The sequence below is a fragment of the Nerophis ophidion genome, linkage group LG18 (assembly GCF_033978795.1).
Source record: "Nerophis ophidion isolate RoL-2023_Sa linkage group LG18, RoL_Noph_v1.0, whole genome shotgun sequence".
Classification (NCBI taxonomy): domain Eukaryota; kingdom Metazoa; phylum Chordata; class Actinopteri; order Syngnathiformes; family Syngnathidae; genus Nerophis; species Nerophis ophidion.
In genome coordinates, this window is record NC_084628.1 from 18,845,414 (window position 1) to 18,865,403 (window position 19,990).

A 19,990-nucleotide genomic window follows, 5' to 3' on the forward strand; every position below is an offset into this window, starting at 1 on the left:
TTTTACAATTACTACGCATTTAGGAATAGATTATTTTGCATGTGCCCCCTGAGTTAAAATGACTTTGACACCCCTGGTATGGACGATTGTAAAAACAGCAAATACGACTAATGCGTTTGTGGACTCTTCAACAGCAGGGACGTGCACATGATTATAGAGGGGCTGGGGCTCAAAGTCAGAAAAGGGCAGGACATTTTTTTTTGGTCCTTTACACAATATGGAAATTCATGTAAAATTACATTTGGTAATAGGAAGCTAACTACTTAGCTGTGTGTCCTTTGTAGGTAAAAGTGATTGTCATTTCTTTTGTGTCAAGAAATTATTGTCATAATGAGTTAATTCACATTATCATAGGCTTGGAAGACATGAAAAGCAACAAAACACTGGTTAATTATAAGGCTATGTATTGTTAAAGATAAGCACTTTAGTATTGAACAGTGAAACATGAACTTCAAAAAAATAAATACCCAAATGGAAAAAACTTCAATGTGAAAATCTGTCCTTCTTACCTTAACTTGATGAAAACACCATCAAGTTGTAACTTATGGTCTTTCTCACTTAATGCTCAGACTAAACAACTGAAACGCAGTACAACTTTATATCTAAACCTCTACTGTGAGAGAAATGTGATCCGTCGTAAACACAGTGTGTTTTATTTTGAAAATTAACCCGGTGCTTTATATTGTATTTTGTACACTACTTCCTGTCCCGCACGATCCGCTCTGCTCTGTGCTCAATTGATGTGCCATGCTCCGACGTCCGGCAAAAAAAGAAGCTGACACATTGAATAATAGAATAATACAGCGTTTTTCTGAAATATCACCCATTTAGATGCTGAATAAGTGGACGGCGACTAGACCATAACTCACAGGTTCCAGTTCTCCACTGTCACGTGTCCTCAGGCCGCAGTTGGCTCTCTATCCTTTCTCTCACTCACTCATTCGCCCTCTCTGTCTCTCTCTGGCGAAAGCGCAGGCTCAAACAACCCGGTATTACAAGAAAACGTGGAGTTTTTGTACCGCTGTTTTTTTGTTTTGTTTTGGTTTTTTTACATCCCTAAGAGGAATTTATGAAAAAACAAAACAAAACAAAAAAAAAAACACATACTGGCAGAGGGCACTTTTAAGACGAGGCAAAAAAGGCCAGGGGCTCAAGCACCCATAGGGCCCTATGTGTGCACGTGCCATTTTGTTTCATGACAATGTAGACCAGTTTCAACAAATCATTATGCTTCAAAAGCAGTATTTGGATATGTGCATTTTTGAAATTTTTCGCTCTATGAGTGTGTGCATGAGTGACAGCTATAACACAAGCACATGTTCCTTTTGCCGACCAAAAATTGTTGTAATCATTTTAATATGATTAGTAATTGTGAAAAATATAGACATGTTATTTTAAGCCACTGATGGTAACAAACACAATTTACCTTTTGAGAAAGTTGCAACAACATATAATTCAGATGACATTTCTAATGTTATCTCTTTATTGCCAACACTGAATTGATTTATATTATATATATTGTTGTATTATATATTGTATATATATATTTTATATGTGTAGGGGTGGGACCTAATAAGTTTACTTCTTCCCACTCCCTTTTGAGCCAATCTTGACATCTACAAAAGATTAGTCACATGTAATGTTTTCAATGTAGGTGTAAAAATAATGTATATATATATTTATTTTGTATTTTATGTCATTCTTTTGTTTTGTTTGCATGGCTCAAAATAAACCATTCATTCATTCATTCATTCAACACCATCATGATGAAGTAAAATGTATATTTTTTTTCAAGTTTATGTATATATTTTAGGACGTCTCACCAATCTGTTGTGATTGTCATCATTAGGCTTGCAGCCTGTTCACCATCTCCTACCTCCTATGAACAGCTTGTTGAAAGTGCCCTTGAACTGTCACTTTTATTATCCATTCTCCCTCTCCTGAATTTTATTAACAACCTATCACACGTGAGGTTTTTTTCACTGAGAGCGACTTTTCGCGGTGAAATCTGCTCCTGTGCGCTTAAAGCTCTCATCCTTGCGATGTTATTAACCCTTGTCACTCTGTCAAAAGGGATTCCGCCATTGTTAGCAACACCGTCACTGCTAATTTCTCTGAATAAATTAGCCCCTGACAGTGCGGGATGGAGATTAATTCTCACTGGCCATGCCAGAGATGAGTCAAGGCCTATATTTTCCTGTAATTGATTTCCTACTAATAGAAGGAGTGACCTTTAGGCTGAGTTTAGCTTGATAATGATGACTACACACAAAGCAACCCAAAGTAGGGCTTTTATCATTTCATTATGTTTTAAATAGAACGTTCATACAATACTGTAGCATAGTTTTTACAACCACAACAAGCAACAAAGGACATTACTTTAACAAAACCATGGAGAATTTCGCTGTTTTTTTTGGTGATTGTTTCTTTGCCTAAAAGGCCTGAATTTGCCGCATCTTTTTCAGAAAGTTGCCACAAATGTTTTTTTGTTTTGTTCCACTTTTAAAATAACAGTGAATCTCTTTCATTCCATGCATTTGCTGTCAAGTTGTAAATGCTCCCTCTACCCTTAACCTAAAAGTATTAAACAAATACCGTATTGATGTTTTACTTGTTTTATACTGCACACACCTAAAATTAGACACTACATGGCAATTAAAGCACATACTCAGCACTCATTGTCAAATTACTGTACTATGGTCTATGGCAGTGGTTCTCAAATGGGGGTACGCATACCCCTGGGAGTACTTGAAGGTATGCTAAGGGGTATGTGAGATTTTTAAAAATAGCAACAATTAAAAAATCCTTTATAAATATATTTATTGAATAATACTTCAACAAAATATGAATGTAAGTTCATTAACTGTAAAAAGAAATGCAACAATGCAATATTCAGTGTTGACAGCTATATTTTTTGTGGACATGTTCCATAAATATTGATGTTAAAGATTTCTTTTTTTGTGAAGAAATGTTTAGAATTAAGTTCATGAATCCAGATGGATCTCTATTACAATTCCCGCACTTTTAAGTTGATTATTACTTCCATGTGTAAAAAGCTTTATTTATAATTGAATCACTTGTTTATTTTTCAACAAGTTTTTTGTTATTTTCACATATTTTTTTCCAAATAGTTCAAGAAAGACCACTACAAATGAGCAATATTTTGCACTGTTATACAATTTAATAAATCAGAAACTGATGACATAGTGCTGTATTTTACCTCTTCATCTATTTTTTTCAACCAAAAATGCTTTGCTCTGATTAGGGGGTACTTGAATTAAAAAAATGTTCACAGGGGGTACATCACTGAAAAAAGGTTGAGAACCACTGATGTGGACCACAGCGTGAGGTAATGTGAAGGTAAAAAAGGTATGTAATGTTTAAACCAAAAATGAACGAAAGGAAAAGGCAATGGCTATGCAAAACGAAAGTAAAACTGAACTGGCTACAAAGTAAACAGAAGCAGAATGCTGGACAACAGCAAAAACATACGGCGTCCACAAAGTACAGCCGTACATTGCATAGCTCGGTTGGTAGAGCGGCCGTGCCAGCAACTTGAGGGTTGCAGGTTCAATTCCCGCTTCCGCTATCCTAGTCACTGCCGTTGTGTCCTTGGGCAAGACACTTTACCCACCTGCTCCCAGTGCCGCCCACACTGGTGTAAATATAACTTAGATTTTGGGTTTCACTATGTAAAGCGCTTTGAGTCACTAGAGAAAAGCGCTATATAAATATAATTCACTTCAAAATCAACATTGTCCACACAAAGAATGATAGCAACAACGTATATAGCCTTGCTTGCTAACACAAAGCAGGTGTGCGGAATAGCGTTTAAAGGAAAACATGAAACTGCTACAGGAAAACACCAACAAAACAGGAAGGGCCACCAAAATAACAGCGCAAGACAAGAACTAAAGCATATGGAAACACCAACAAACTCAAAATAAGGCCCTGGTGTAGTTTTATTTTTTCACGTTTTCTGCTGGTGGTGTGCGTCCGGATTTTTTAATGAAAAAAATGTGCCTTGCCTCAAAAAGGTTGAAAAACACTGCTGTAAAGCCTGCTTCTGTGGTCAGTTGACAGCTTTTGCGGGGTCTCACACGTGCTGCGATACGGGGTCTGGTTGTTGATCGTCTCAGAGTGTAACCGCAGATGGATGGCGTATGGATCCTGCACGGACTTATTGGTCTTGATTGTTTTCCCCCCTGTGTGTTGTCTAATGAAGCCTTTGTCACACAGGCTCCTTGCAACAAAGGCGCAACAATAGCTTTCGCTGTGGCGGGCTGATGGCACCTGAAGACAAATCTCAAAATGGATCGCTTCCCTACTCCGAGTCATTTTCAGCGTGGGTCGAGAGCCATTAATCCGAGCTTGATTTGGCAGGTGCGTCATTGTCAACTGAGAAATGACCAAACAAAAGGCGCGTATGAAGAGGGGGAGAGTCGAGCAGGTAATGAAGTGTTCAATTATCTGGACACGAGGAGGACATTTCAAACAGGGACTCTGCGCTGTCTCTTCCCCCCTCAGGTTTTTAATAGTAAACGCTCTCAAATTAAAGCCATACATCATTCAGTTATGTGCAAAATTACCTCAGAGAGACTCCGACTTCTAGACATCTCCCTTTGAGGAAACCAACACATACTCTGTCTCAATCAATAGCCGTCTCCCTTTGTCTAAGCCTCTCGCCTTGGTAATGGCCAATGAAAAGCCGCTTAGCTCGTCATGCTGCTCACTTCCAAACGCTTCTCTTGGCTAAGATATTCCGTGAGAAAATCGGCTCCGGCGGACGTGCCTCCGAGGTGTAATGTCATTTGAGGGCTTGTGGTTAAATTATGTGTGCCCTCCACCTGATGGATTACCCTCATGGAAGAGGGCGCTTGACTGATTAGGGGGCTTTCAAAACTGCCCTGCGTTAGGCAGCCAATTTTTAGTCCTCTGTATTCCTGAGAACGGCAAGAGATTCTCTTCTAAAGCAAGAAAATAGTTGGGAATTTCCCACGATGCACCATTTGTTTGTATTTGTGTCGTCTTACGAAATGTGTTTCCTCCTTGAGTTAGAGCAAAGCAAATAACATAATTACACTTAAGTATTTAAGTAGGGATGGATATTGTTTACACTTCAATCAATACCGGGTCCAAATTGGTACTTTGGAAATTGTGCCGGTGCTTAAAGTGCCAGTAGAGTGGAAAAACAAGTTGACTTTATATGCTTAATTGTGTTTCATTGTAGCCATTAAACCAGGGGTCCCCAAACTACGGCTCGCGCGTCAGTTTTGGCCCGCCAGCATCCAAAATCCGGCCTGCGGGAAGTCCCCAATTAATATAATTTTTTTTTTTTTTTAAATCAAATCCGTGCTTGCTTATCCATTTACTACCCCTTGTAATTCTCTGTGTCTGCTAGCCGCTCCGGCAAATCCATCCATCCATCCCTCCATTTTCTACCGCTTGTCCCGTTCGGGGTGGCGGGGGGGTGCTGGAGCCTATCTCAGCTGCATTCGGGCGGAAGGTCGCGTACACCCTGGACGCGCTCTGTGTATATATATATATATATATATATATATATATATATATATATATATATATATGTATATGTATATGTATATGTATATGTATGTAGGTGTGGGAAAAATCACAAGACTACCTCATCTCTACAGAACTGTTTCATGAGGGGTTCCCTCAATCATCAGGAAATCTCCTGATGATTGGAAATCTCCTGATGATTGAGGGAACCCCCTCATGAAACAGTTCTGTAGAGATGAAGTAGTCTTGTGATTTTTCCCACACCTACATATTGCGCTCTACCACTGTATCGAGCACTATTCTCTGGATAATCCAATCAAGACATATATATATATATATATATATATATATATATATATTAGGGCTGCGAATCTTTGTGTGTCCCACGATTCGATTCAATATCGATTCTTGGGGTCACGATTCGATAATATATCGATTTTTTTTTCAATTCGATTCGATTCACAATTCAAAAACGATATTTTTCCGATTCAAAACGATTCTGTATTCATTCAATACATAGGATTTCAGCAGGATCTACCTCAGTCTGCTGACATGCAAGCAGAATAGTAGATTTAAAAAAAAAAAAAAAGCTTTTATAATTGTAAAGGACAATGTTTTCTCAACTTATTGTAATAATGTAAATTCGTTTTAATTATTAAACAAACCAAAAATATGACTTATTTTATCTTTGTGAAAACATTGGACACAGTGTGTTGTCAAGCTTATGAGATGCGATGCAAGTGTAAGCCACTGTGACACTATTGTTCTTTTTTAAAACATTTTATAAAAGTCTAATGATAATGTCAATGAGGGATTTTTAATCACTGCTATGCTGAAATTCTAACCAATATTGATACTGTTGTTGATACTATTAATTTTTGTTTCACTACTTTTGGTTTGTTCTGTGTCGTGTTTGTGTCTCCTCTCAATTGCTCTGTTTATTGCAGTTCTGAATGTTGCTGGGTCAGGTTTGGTTTTGGAATTGGATTACATTGTTATGGTATGGCTGTGTAGTGGCTTGTTGGATTGATTTAAAAAAAAAATCAATACAAAAAAATAGATTTTTTTAAAACTGAGACTTGCTTCTGAATCGCACATCGTATTCGATTCCATTCGTATTCGAATCCACACAGCCCGGCCCCCGAGTCAAAAAGTTTGGGGACCCCTGTATTAAACCATATGTTTGCGAAGTTGGACCCAAGTACTAGGCAGCATTCGTATTGTGCCTCACAATACGAAGGTCCTGAGTTCAATCCCGGGCTCGGGATCGTTCTGTGTGGAGTTTGCATGTTCTCCCCGTGACTGTGTGGGTTCCCTCCAGGTACTCCGGCTTCCCCACACCGCCAAAAACATGCACCTGGGGATAGGTTGATTGGGAACACTAAATTGGCCTTACTGTGTGAATGTGAGTGTGAATGTTGTCTGTCTATCTGTGATGGCCCTGTGATGAGGTGGCAACTTGTCCATGGTGTACACCGCCTTCCGTCCGAATGCAGCTGAGATAGGCCCGGTAGAGAATGAATGGATGGAAGGATGGATGGACCCAAGCACTGCTGCCGGTGTGTTAAGTGCGTTAATACGAGTATGAAAAGAGCTTCAGACTCTGTGTGCCTCTCAGGACACTACAGTACTTACAAAATGCTACTTGCACAATTTAACTTTCAAGCACCTGTTTCATGCGGCTGAGTCAGCATTCATTTAGCACTAACATTGATTGCTACTTTCTTCTTGGCACTGGTGCCATGTCAGATGCGAGTTAGTGTACCTATCTTTATACTGTGGAAACTTGTAGACAAAATAATAAATATGCTTTGCTTTGTTGTAGGAACTTTGTTTCTTCAACCCATTGCATCCGTTTTGTGCCTAGCAGCGCAGCCATTTATTACGTTTATTCAGTCCACAGAGCAGTGCTGACATTAGCTCCTGTGCTCAATGTGACTTTGATTTTTTTAAGCAAGTTTACTGAGTATTTGTTAGCTCAATGGGAGTCCAAGCGATGTGTGGTTTGATACACAGCATCCACAGCGTCGTAAACACTGCCCTCTACCCCTCCCTCAAGCCTGGTGTATACTTTCATGTCACGTAGCTTGCGTAGGCAACGCCGTCATCTCCTTCACCCTGTATAGCCTCCCGCACAGCCTACCTGCACCTCCCAAAACTCCCAGTTCGCATTGTCAGCGACGCAGAAGGCAGAGCTGTGATTGGTCAGTTTTTGCCAAGGAGGGTCTCTGAACACAGGTGAACATCTGTGCTTGAAATACAAAAATGATGGTATGAAATAAATCATAAGTGATTAAATATTTGCCAGAAAAAATAAAAACGATAAATGTGTCGTTTTTCAGTGTATTGTGTTGTGTTATTGCGTCCAGAAAATGTCACAAAGTAACGATTAGTTCCAGCGTAGACACAGATGTCCATGCCATTACTTCCGCCACTTGAATGCCATAGGGGTGATGGACGGCTGAGCAGCCTGCCTCCGTAGTCCCCACTCCCTCCCCTCTGTTGCAAGTCTTGTGAATTATTTGTAACTTGTTTACAGTGGGGCAAAAAAATATGTAGTCAGCCACCAATTGCGCAAGTTCTCCCACTTAAAATGATGACAGAGTTCTGTAATTTTCATCATAGGTACACTTCAACTGTGAGAGACAGAATGTGAAAATAAAATCCAGGAATTCACTTTGTAGGAATTTTAAATAATGTATTTGTAAATTATGGTGGAAAATAAGTATTTGGTCAACAATTCAAAGCTCTCACTGATGGAAGGAGGTTTTGGCTCAAAATCTCACGATACATGGCCCCATTCATTCTTTCCTTAAGACGGATCAATCGTCCTGTCCCCTTAGCAGAAAAACAGCCCCAAAGCATGATGTTTCCACCCCCATGCTTCGCAGTAGGTATGGTGTTCGTGGGATGCAACTCAGAATTCTTCTTCTTCCAAACACGACGAGTTGAGTTTATACCAAAATGGATACATGGATGATACAGCAGAGGATTGGGAGAATGTCATGTGGTCAGATGAAACGGAAATATAACTTTTTAGTATAAACTCAACTTGTCGTGTTTGGATGAGGGGTTGCTGGAGCCAATCTCAGCTGCATTCGGGCTGTAGGCGGTTGTACACCATGGACAAGTCGCCACTTCATCGCAGGGCCAATACAGATAGACAACATTCACCCTCACATTCACACACTAGGGAAAATGTTAGTGTTGCCAATTAACCTATGCCCAGGTGTATGTCTTTAGAGGTGGGAAGAAGCCGGAGTTCCCGGAGGGAACCCACGCAGTCATGGAGAAAATATGCAAACTCCACAAAGAAAGACCCCGAGCCTGGGGATCAAACCACGGGGAAGACCCAGGACACGTTGGGAAGACTATGTCTCCCGACTGGCCTAGAAACGCCTCGGGATCCCCCGGGAAGAGCTGGACAAAGTGGCTGGGGAGAGGGAAGTCTTGGCTTCTCTACTTAGGCTGCTGCCCCTGCTACCCGACCCCGGATAAGTGGAAGAAGATGGATGGCTTGTTTCTTTGAAGGAAATATGCTTAAATCAAGCTTTTGTATTTATAAAACCTGTTTGTGAAGTTGCGGGCAGTGGACAAAGCCGTATAATTCACGGGGATTGGTTGAATTTGCCTGAATTTGCGCAATTGTGACATCACAAATTCCTGGAGTGACTGAATAAAAGTGGAACTTGCATACAATTTAGAGGAGCCAGGGTACAGTTTGTATAGCAGTATGGACTAAGGAAAATGAGCCAGAGCTTCGTAGGTTACTTGGAATGCTAGGAACAGGTGGGTGTTGTGCAACAAACGGACACGGCCTTCGTCTGTAGAACTCTGCATTGTTTTGTCCGTGCCGCCACATAACAAGCATCCGCCATAAACCTGAGTAGATTACTGCATTAATCATATTGAAATAAATCATTTTTCAATAAACTCCTTCTGCCCTTAGGGGGCACCGAGCGCAGTAATCTGCAATCGAGAAACAAAAGCTGCACTGAGCTGTTCAACATAATTGCTTGTGAATAACTCCAATGCATTGGCGGCGGCGGTAATAATGTTCTTATTAGCCCTTCCCTGTCACAATCTTGTCCGGGCGCAGAGTTTTCCTCCTCTCTATTAATCAACGTCGAGCTACTTAAACGTTCCCGCTGGATCGTCAGGGGAGTCTCGTCATTGATTACACTGTTTGTTCCAGCTGTGTGTCTGCTGCCATTGTATCTGGCATCATCCAGATACATGAAGACGTGTCCAGTCAAGGTGCAGTTCATCAGGCCGGCCAGATAGCAAAGACATGGGTCAACATATACCCGTCACACCTGATAGAACTGTTCTTTTCTTTGACACAGATGTTGAAGTCTTTGTCCTCTATGCACATCCATGCTGTGTGTGCATCAACATCAAAATGCCGACACTACTGACACAGGGATTTCTTACATTATCGATTGTCATGTGACATAATCAGGTGATGTTTGTCTGATCTCAGCTGTGCTGTGTTGACATGGAAGATCATTTCAAAACCGCAATATTCAGTCTTGTAAATAGTACTGTGTTTTTCGGATTATAAGTCGCAGTTTTTTTGCGACTTATACTCCGGAGCGACTTATGTGTGAAATTATTAACACATTACCGTAAAATATCAAATAATATTATTTAGCTCATTCACGTAAGAGACTTGACCTATAACATTTCATTGGATTTAGCAATTAGGAGTGACAGATTGTTTGGTAAACGTATAGCATGTTCTATATGTTATAGTTACTTGAATGACTCTTACCATAATATGTTACGTTAAAGGCCTACTGAAATGAGATTTTCTTATTCAAACGGGGATAGCAGCTCCATTCTATGTGTCATACTTGATCATTTTGCGATATTGCCATATTTTTGCTGAAAGAATTTAGTAGAGAACATCGATGATAAAGTTCGCAACTTTTGGTCGCTAATAAAAAAGCCTTGCCTTTACCGGAAGTAGCAGACTATGACGTCACAAGTGTGAGGGCTCCTCACATCCTCACATTGTTTATAATGTGAGCCTCCAGCAGCAAGAGCTATTCGGACCGAGAAAGCGACAATTTCCCCATTAGTTTGTGCGAGGATGAAAGATTTGTGGATGAGGAAATTTAGAGTGAAGGACTAGAAAAAAATAAGATAAATAAAGTTAAAAAAAAAAAGGCGATTGCGTTGGGAGCGATTCAGATGTTTTTAGACACATTTACTAGGATAATTCTGGGAAATCCCTTATCTTTCTATTGTGTTGCTAGTGTTTTACTGAGTTAAATAGTACCTGATAGTCGGAGGGGTGTGTCCATGGGTGTGTTGACGCCAGTCTCTGAGAGAAGTCACGAAGCTGCAGCAGGACAGAAGCTCCGCTGATCTCCGGTAAGAGGCGAGTTTTTACCACAATTTTCTCACCGAAACCTGCCGGTTGAAAAGTGGTCGGGAACCATGTTCACTTGACCGCTCTGATCCATAGTAAAGCTTCACCTTTGGGAATTTTAAACAAGGAAACACCGTGTGTTTGTGTGGCTAAAGGCTAAAGCTTCCCACCTCCATCTTTCTACTTTGACTTCTCCATTATTAATTGAACAAATTGCAAAAGATTCAGCAACACAGATGTCCAGAATACTGTGTAAATGCGCGATGAAAAGAGGCGACTTTTAGCCGCAAGTGGTGCAGGGCTAATATGTCCCCTCCAACCAATAACGTCACAAACACGCGTGATCATCCACGTCATCATTCCGCGACGTTTTTAACAGGAAACTCTGCGGGAAATTTTAAATTGTAATTTAGTAAACTAAAAAGGCCATAATGGCATGTGTTGCAATGTTAATATTTCATCATTGATATATAAACTATCAGACTGCGTGGTCGGTAGTAGTGGGTTTCAGTAGGCCTTTAACATACCAGGCACCCTCTCAGTTGGTTATTTATGTGTCATATAACGTACACTTATTCAGCCTGCTGTTCACTATTCTTTATTTATTTTAAATTGCCTTTTAAATGTCTATTCTTGGTGTTGGGTTTTATCAAAGAAATTTCCCCCAAAAATGTGACTTACCCTCCAGTGCGATTTATATATGTTTTTTTTTTCCTTCTTTATTATGCATTTTCGAAAGGCGCGACTCATACTCCGGGGCAACGTATCCTCCGAAAAATCCGGTACTTTTCAATCCTCCTCTCATTGTAGAAATCCAATTTAGTTTTCATTCAAGCTAAATTGGCATCATATTATGATATTTTTTTCTAAATGTAAAACACTTCTTTGTGGTCTACATAACATGTAATGGTGGTTCTTTGGTCAAAATGTTGCATGGATTATGTTTTACATACCATCTTTAAGTCACTTTTTGACCGTCTGTTCTGGATGCGCCGTTTCTATGTGCCTCCACTTCGACTGCATCTTCTCCCCATCTATCATGTAGCAGTTTTTCGTGCTTCCATCTAGAGTCGACGGACGGATTTAAGTTGGAAATATACGCAATTGTATTTTTCAGACTATAAGGCGCACTTAAAATCCTTTTATTTTCTCAAAAATTGACAGTGCGCCTTATAACCCGGTGTGCCTAATATAGTTTTTTCAACCTTTTTTGAGCCAAAGCACATTTTTTTGCGTTGAAAAAATGCGGAGGCACACCACCAACAGAAATCATAGAAAAATTAAAGTCAGTTGACAGTAAAAAGTTGTTTTCGCAATTGTTGGATATGAATTTAAACCATAACAAACCATGCATCACTATAGCTCTTGTCTCAAAGTAGGTGTACTGTCACCACCTGTCACATCACACCATGAATTAGTTTGTGTTTTGTTGGTTGTGCTCCTGTGCATAGTGTTTCAGTTATTGTCTTGCATTCCTATTTTGGTGGCTTTGTCTGTTTTTTGGTATTTTCCTGTTGCAGTTTCATGTCTTTCTTTGAGCAGTATTCCCCGCACTTGCTTTGTTTTAGCAATCAAGAATATTTCAGTTGATTTTATCCTTCTTTGTGGGGACATTGTTGATTGTCATGTTTCGGATGTACATTGTGGACGCCGTCTTTGCTCTACAGTAAGTCTTTGCTGTCGTCCAGCATTCTGTTTTTGTTTACTTTGTAGCCAGTTCAGTTTTAGTTTCATTCTATATAGCCTTCCCTCAGCTTCAGCGCCTTTTCTTAGGGGCATTCACCTTATGCTTATTTTTGGTTTAAGCATTTAAAAAACTTTTTACCTGCACGCTGCCTCCCACTGTTTCCCACATCTACACAGCAAATAGCTACCGGCTGCCACCTACTAATATGGAGGAGTATTACATGATTACTCAACAACAACACAGAACAGTAGTGCGCCGTGAGATACAGTGGTTGACAAACACTGGCCTAATGTAAGAATAAATACATTACCGACCTCAAAGCAATTTTATTTGGTACACAGTGTAATAAGTGTGACCAGTAGATGGCAGTCACACATAAGATATACTGTACATGTGGACTGCAGGTGGATGTCTGTTCAATAAATGACGCTAGTATGTACCGGTTAGCAAGCAACACCAAAATGTTGAATGTTCCATTGAGAATATAAAACATTACACAAGTCGTTCCAAAATCCGTCAAAATGTTGCAAGTATGACTTTGGTAAGCTACGAATCCGCACAGATTGAAGGAATGCGGAGCGTTACGGTTATCGTTGTCAGACGTACTATTATTATGGTGTGTGAATAAGCACTCCAAAATGGCACCTATAAGGAGACATTTTATGGAGTTTTGTTTCTCAATATTTTGCAAAAACAACTTTTCTCACCTATTTGTTCCTGCTGTTGTGTATTTGGGATCTGCATAAGTCCTGAACATTTGCGCGGGTCCACCATTGTAGCCCGCGTCGTCGTCAATAAGCTCCTTATTTTTCTCTATCCTCTTGTTGTGGGGCATTCATCCTCCGCTGTTGCCATTTCTAATATAAAGCAGCACACAGTTCTCACGTATATCTGTCAGTAGACTCGCAACGGAAGCGCTAAAAACTACCGGTACAGTAGACGCCGTCAAAGTGGAGCTATGTAAAATCGCGTTTACTGAAGAGCCTGTTAGAAAGCGGCTTGAAAATGATCTGTCGAACATAATCAATGCAACATTTTGACCAAAGAACCGCCATTACATGTTATGTAGACTACAAGGAAGTGTTTTAAATTTAAAGAAAAAAATCCTAAAATAAACCCTTTAATGCACCTTTTGTATGAAATTAGACCTGATAGACCCACTCATAGGCAGTGTGCCATATACCAGTGGTCCCCAACCTTTTTGTAGCTGCAGAACGGTCAACCTCTGATAATTTGTCCCGTGTCCCGGCGGGGTGGGGGGGATCTTTTTTTTTTTTTCTCTTTGTCATGAAAAAGGGAGGTTTTTTTTCATGAAAAAAATAGGTTTTTTGGGTTTGTGCACTAATTGTAAGTGTATCTTGTGTTTTTTATGTTGATTTAGTAAAAAAAACTCAATAAAAAAAATTTATAAAAAAATATTCTGCGGCCTGGTACCAATCGAGTTTGGGGACCACTGCCTTATAACGTGCGCCCGAAAAATACGCTAGGTTTTGCTAGAAATGGTAACAGTGTGTGCATGTGCATGTACGAGCCAGTCTGCCCCACAGCAAGAGGATAGAGAAAAAGAAGGAACTTATTGCCTACAGCGTCGGACTATAGTAAATTATGTGGAGCTGATGTCACAACTGGGGGAAAAAAACGCCACAAATTGGGCAAACTCCAAACGGCTCGTTTGGAGTAAGTATGAGGAAAAGCAAGATTGTTTTATAAATATCTCTGCCATACTTCCATGCTTTGATTTCACATTTTCGTAACTTTTAATGATCCCAAATACTCAAAAAGAGGCACCAATTGGTAAAAAAGTAATTTTTTCCTTTAAGACTTTATAGTAACGTAGCAACCTGTGTAAACATTGCTACATAAACATCAAAAACATTATAATCAATGCTATATTATAAAAATATGAATATTGTCTAATAAAGACAGCCATACTTTTGGCTCAGGTTTCGTACGCCCCACTTTTTTTGGTTTTCTACGAAAGTTCTTAGCAAAATGTTATCCTTAGTGTCTTTATCAGTGACTCAGATATCGTGATGCCAAACATTGTACGTTACAAACAAGTCTTTTTATTAACATTTATTATACCGCTGAATTATATGCGCAAACTTAAGTAAGATCAAGACCCTAATAAGCAATACTTCTCACCCACTCTGGATCGGGTGAAGAGCAGCCGCAGTAACCGACTCTTACAGCTCTGAACTAGCATTTTAGCTACAGCAAGTCTTTTTGACTGAAGCTATCAGACTTTAAAATTGTAGCTTCCAGAAACATCTTGCATTAATTTTATTTTCTTCATTTTTAACTACTTTTAGAATATTTTTTGCGTGCATTTTTTAAGTTTTAATGCTATGGCAAAAAAAATATATATATATATCTAAACAAATAATTCCACAACTCACATCTGCAATTGAATCACTCTGCAATTTTTTTTATTGACTATGACTCCAAATGTATTATATATTTGGTAAAAAAAAAGGAGATAAATGGTGTTAATTTCAGGAAAAAAACTTGTAACAAAGTGTGACAGTACCGTTACTGTGGCTCTCTACCCTCCCCTCCTCTCTCTCTGCTCATTGCTGTCTTTGCCACTAAAAGCTTGTATTAATATTTTTGGGTGTCTGCAACAGATTAAATTGATTTATATGACTTTTATGGGAGGTTATTTTAAAACATCAACTAAACTAAACCAAAAAAAAAAACAGGTAAAAAGCTTAAATTGTTGCATAAATCAATAAAAGCCGTACAATAAAATTATTATGGTATTTGTAATGCATTGTTTACTATCCATCCATCCATTTACTACCGCTTATTCCCTTTTGGGGTCGCGGGGGGCGCTGGCGCCTATCTCAGCTACAATCGGGCGGAAGGCGGGGTACACCCTGGACAAGTCGCCACCTCATCGCAGGGCCAACACAGATAGACAGACAACATTCACACACTAGGGCCAATTTAGTGTTGCCAATCAACTTATCCCCAGGTGCATGTCTTTGGAAGTGGGAGGAAGCCGGACTACCCGGAGGGAACCCACGCATTCACGGGGAGAACATGCAAACTCCACACAGAAAGATCCCGAGCCTGGATTTGAACCCAGGACTGCAGGACCTTCGTATTGTGAGGCAGACGCACTAACCCCTCTTCCACCGTGAAGCCCGCATTGTTTACTATCCATCCATCCATTTTCTACCGCTTATTCCCTTTCGGGGTCACGGGGGGCACTGGCGCCTATCTCAGCTACAATCGGGCAGAAGGCGGGCTACACCCTGGACAAGTCGCCACCTCATCGCAGGCATTGTTTACTACTCAAACTATAAAGTAAGTACAGTATCTGTGATAAACGACTGTTTTTCTTGGTATCAAATAGGACTGTGAATCTTTGGAATCCATGATTCGATTCTTGGGGTTAACGATTGGTTACAGAATCAATACTCTCTTCAAAATCATTCTCAACACAAAATCAATACTTTTTTAATAACTTTTGGGTGCCTGTGCTATAAATAACTACATTCCTCCATAAAACAGATGAACAGTTCTGATAAACTTCTCTTATTACTTAATAAAAAAACGGTTTTGTTTAATCAAATTCTACCAAAATGTTTACTAAAGTAAAATACAAATAAACTAACAAGAGTTGCCTTTGACACTTCACTTTTGTAAAGTAAATATGTACAGCAGATATGTTCATCCACATCAACAATGTGATTTGCTTGAATGGCTGGACAGGACAGATAAAAAATAAATACAAATAAATCAATTAAATATTTGATTTTTCGTCTAAGAATCACGATTCATTCCAAAATAAAACTTTTTTTTGACACCCCTAGTATCCTATCTGTAGGAACATTTGAAGTATCGCCCAACAAACACTACCCTAAAGTTGTACACGTTTCAGGGTAATAAAACAACACATTTCTCTGTTTTGCCACCTCAAAAGGTAGACAAAAAGTGTGATGGTAACCACAGAAGAAGAAATTAGAATGCATTATATAAGACTGTGGTATAAATTGTCCTGGCTGTGCTGTACAGTAAAAAAAACGGAAATGTAAGGAGCCTGGCATCCCAGTCACACTAACTAACCTGTCCTCAGCTTTGGGGTTTTTATGATGCAGTAGTCATTATGTTTTAATTTACATTATTTGTTGGCAAACATTGAGTGGACCAACATCCCGGAATAGATTGATTTAAGAGGTTCCACTGGAGCTGCATTAACACTCTTTGAAGCTACCTCAAAAAGAAAAGAAAAAAATCATCTTCGTGATCCTTTATTTTGGATCTGCACCAACCTGTAATGACTTGATTCCGGGCCCATTACCTCCGTAGTCTGTGTCTGTGTAAACATGCTAACCAGCAAACAGCCATCAAACCCTAATGTCCTGGACGGGCAGGACAGAATGTGGTCATTCCATCATGGCGCAGCAATCCTAATTTGGCCCAGACCACCCGAGTAGTTTTTAATTAGATGTTGGCGGGTGTGATGGACAGGTGTGACCTTGGCTTTTAGTGCCTGGGCCACGACATGTCAGCCAAGGCTGACATTTGATACAACATTACCGTTCAATTTATTTTGGCAAGCTGCCTTTACCAACCCTCCCCGAGGCTCGCCGTCGCTGCATGAAATGTTTCGGATATAGATTTTTTTTCCATTCCCCCCTCACAGCTTCACTGTGCAGAGTTGATGAATGTGCAGTTGTGCATGAGACAATGTTTTTTTAATCATAAGAAGCTGGATTTACTGTTCAAGGCGAGAAAACGCCAGGGTTTGTGTGCGCGTAAAATATGTACCCCTTTGTTCCAAACACAAGGCGTCAGTAGCTCATTACCGTGACTTCAAACAGTAACTCCACATCATTAAAACCAACCAAGAGTAAAATAAGAATGAACAACAGCAACATAAACAAGAAGGCGCTGTACATTATGTTGTTCCACTGCTTTACCCCTCTCTCTCTGTCTCTCTGTCTCTCTCGCTTTTTCTCGACTCGCCACAGATGGTCCAAGGCCGACCCAGAAAGAAATCATCTCTCTGCGGGCGTTCGTGCTTCTCTTCCTCAAGCAACTCATCTTGAAGGTATCTCAAAGCCCCACTCTGTTATCCTTTTAAAGGCTCCTGCTATATCCCATTGTCCAATTCTGGCTTCTAAGGTAGCGCCAGTCGTTCCGAAAAGGCTTTTATAACAATGTTTACTTTTGAATTGAAACGTGCCCATTATATCAGTAGTATTTCATAACAATGTTATTGTAAAGGGTGCCATCCCAGCTGGCACAAGACATTAAAAGAACATCGAGGACTTCTTTAATTAGGTCCTGACGTTGAGCAACTCAAACATAACATTGAAACATGCTTCTTGACGACGTTTAAAGGCCTACTGAAACCCACTACTACCCACCATGCAGTCTGATAGTTTATATATCAATGATGAAATCTTAACATTGCAACACATGCCGATACGGCCGGTTTATTTTACTAAATTGCAATTTTAAATTTCCCGTGAGTTTCTTGTTGAAAACGTTGTGACGTCACGGACTGTAAGGAAATATTAGCGCTGCACCAAACACGGCTAAAAGTCGTCTCTGTTCATGGCGTATTTACACAGTATTTTGGACATTGTGTTGCTGAATCTTTTGCAATTTGTTCATTTAATAATGGAGACTATAAAGAACAATGCTGTTGGTGGAAAGTGGTGGACTGCAGCTGTCTTTAGCACCGAGACCCAGTCGGTGTTTCTTTGTTTGTTGTGAAGCGTAGCGGTCAAGCGAACATGTTTTCTCCACGTCAACCAGCATGTTTTTGGATGGGGAAATTGTGATATATCTCTTACCGGAGACATCAATGGATTATTCGTCGTCCTGCAGCAGCTGTCATGTCAAAAAAAGCAGCTGTGAGCTTGGCTCCTCGGCTTCTCTCTGAGACACTGCGTGTTCACCGCAGCCATCTGACCTCAATGTATGCCTTTAGAATCTTTAAAATCTCACTAAAACACTATTAAAACAATAAGCAGATAAGGGATCTTCCACAATTATCCTAGTAAATGTGTCTAAAAACATCTGAATCGCTCACAATGCAATCGCCTTTTTTTATCTTTACTTATTAATTTATTTTTTTCTAGTCCTTCGCCATCAATATCCTCAGACACAAATCTTTCATCCTCGCTCAAATTAATGGGGAAATTGTCTTTTTCTCGGTCCGAATATCTCTTTTTGTTGGAGGCTCCCAATATAAACAATGTGAGGATGTGAGGAGCCCTCACACAGGTGATGTCATTGTCTGCGACTTCCGGTACAGGCAAGGCTTTTTTATTAGCGACCAAAAGTTGCAAACTTTATTGTCGATGTTCTCTACTAAATCCTTTCAGCAAAAATATGGCAATATCTCGAAATAATCAAGTATGACACATAGAATGGACCTCCTATCCCCGTTTAAATAAGAAAATCTCATTTCAGTAGGCCTTTAATAAATGTTGTGTTCTGATGTTGATTTGACCATTGAATTTTGGTCATTTTGCAACCAATATTCTACAACTCAAACATAACTTTGAAACATGCTTTTTGATGACGTTTAATCAATGTTGGGTTCTAATGTTGATTCGACCATTGAATTTCGGTCATTTCCCGACCAATATGGTACAACACTTATACATTAAAACAACATGCTTTTTGATGACGTTTAATCAATGTTGCGTTCTGACGTTAATTTGACCTTTGAATTTCGGTCGTTTTCCTACCACTATTCTACAACTCAAACATAACGTTGAAACATGCTTTTTGATTATGCTTATTAATGTTGGGTTCTAATGTTGATTCAACCATTGAATTTTGGTAATTTCCCAACCAATATGGTACAACACATAAGCGTTGAAACAACATGCTTTTTGATGACCTTGAATCAATGTTGGGTTCTGATGTGGATTTGACCATTGAATTTTGGTCATTTTGCAACTAATATTCTACAACTCAAACATAACTTTGAAACATGCGTCTTAAAGACGTTTAATCTATGTTGGGTTCTAATGTTGATTCGACCATTGAATTTCGGTCATTTCCCAACCAATGTGGTACACCACATATACGTAGAAACAACACGATTTTTGATGACCTTGAATCAATGTTAGGTTCTGATGTGGATTTGACTATTGAATTTTGGTCATTACCCAACCAATATGGTACAACACATATACGTTGAAACAACATGCTTTTTGATGACGTTTAATCAATGTTGCGTTCTGACGTTAGTTTGACCATTGAATTTTGGTCGTTTTCCCACCACTATTCTACAACTCAAACATAACGCTGAAACATGCTTTTTGATGACGCTTAATCAATGTTAGGTTCTAACGTTGATTCGACCATTGCATTTTGGTCATTTCCCAACCAATGTGGTACAACACATAAGCGTTGAAACAACATGCTTTTTG

General features: G+C 39.6%; 1 protein-coding gene across 1 annotated transcript in view; it reads left to right on the forward strand.

Moving 5' to 3' along the window:
- The window catches only part of LOC133536842 (neurobeachin-like), a 652,776-nt gene that overhangs the window by 180,953 nt on the left and 451,833 nt on the right, over window positions 1-19,990 (forward strand). Inside the window, exon 14 of the mRNA XM_061877477.1 lies at window positions 17,567-17,646. Within this exon, the coding sequence (XP_061733461.1) occupies window positions 17,567-17,646 (80 nt within the window). The remainder of the gene's footprint in view (window positions 1-17,566; window positions 17,647-19,990) is intronic.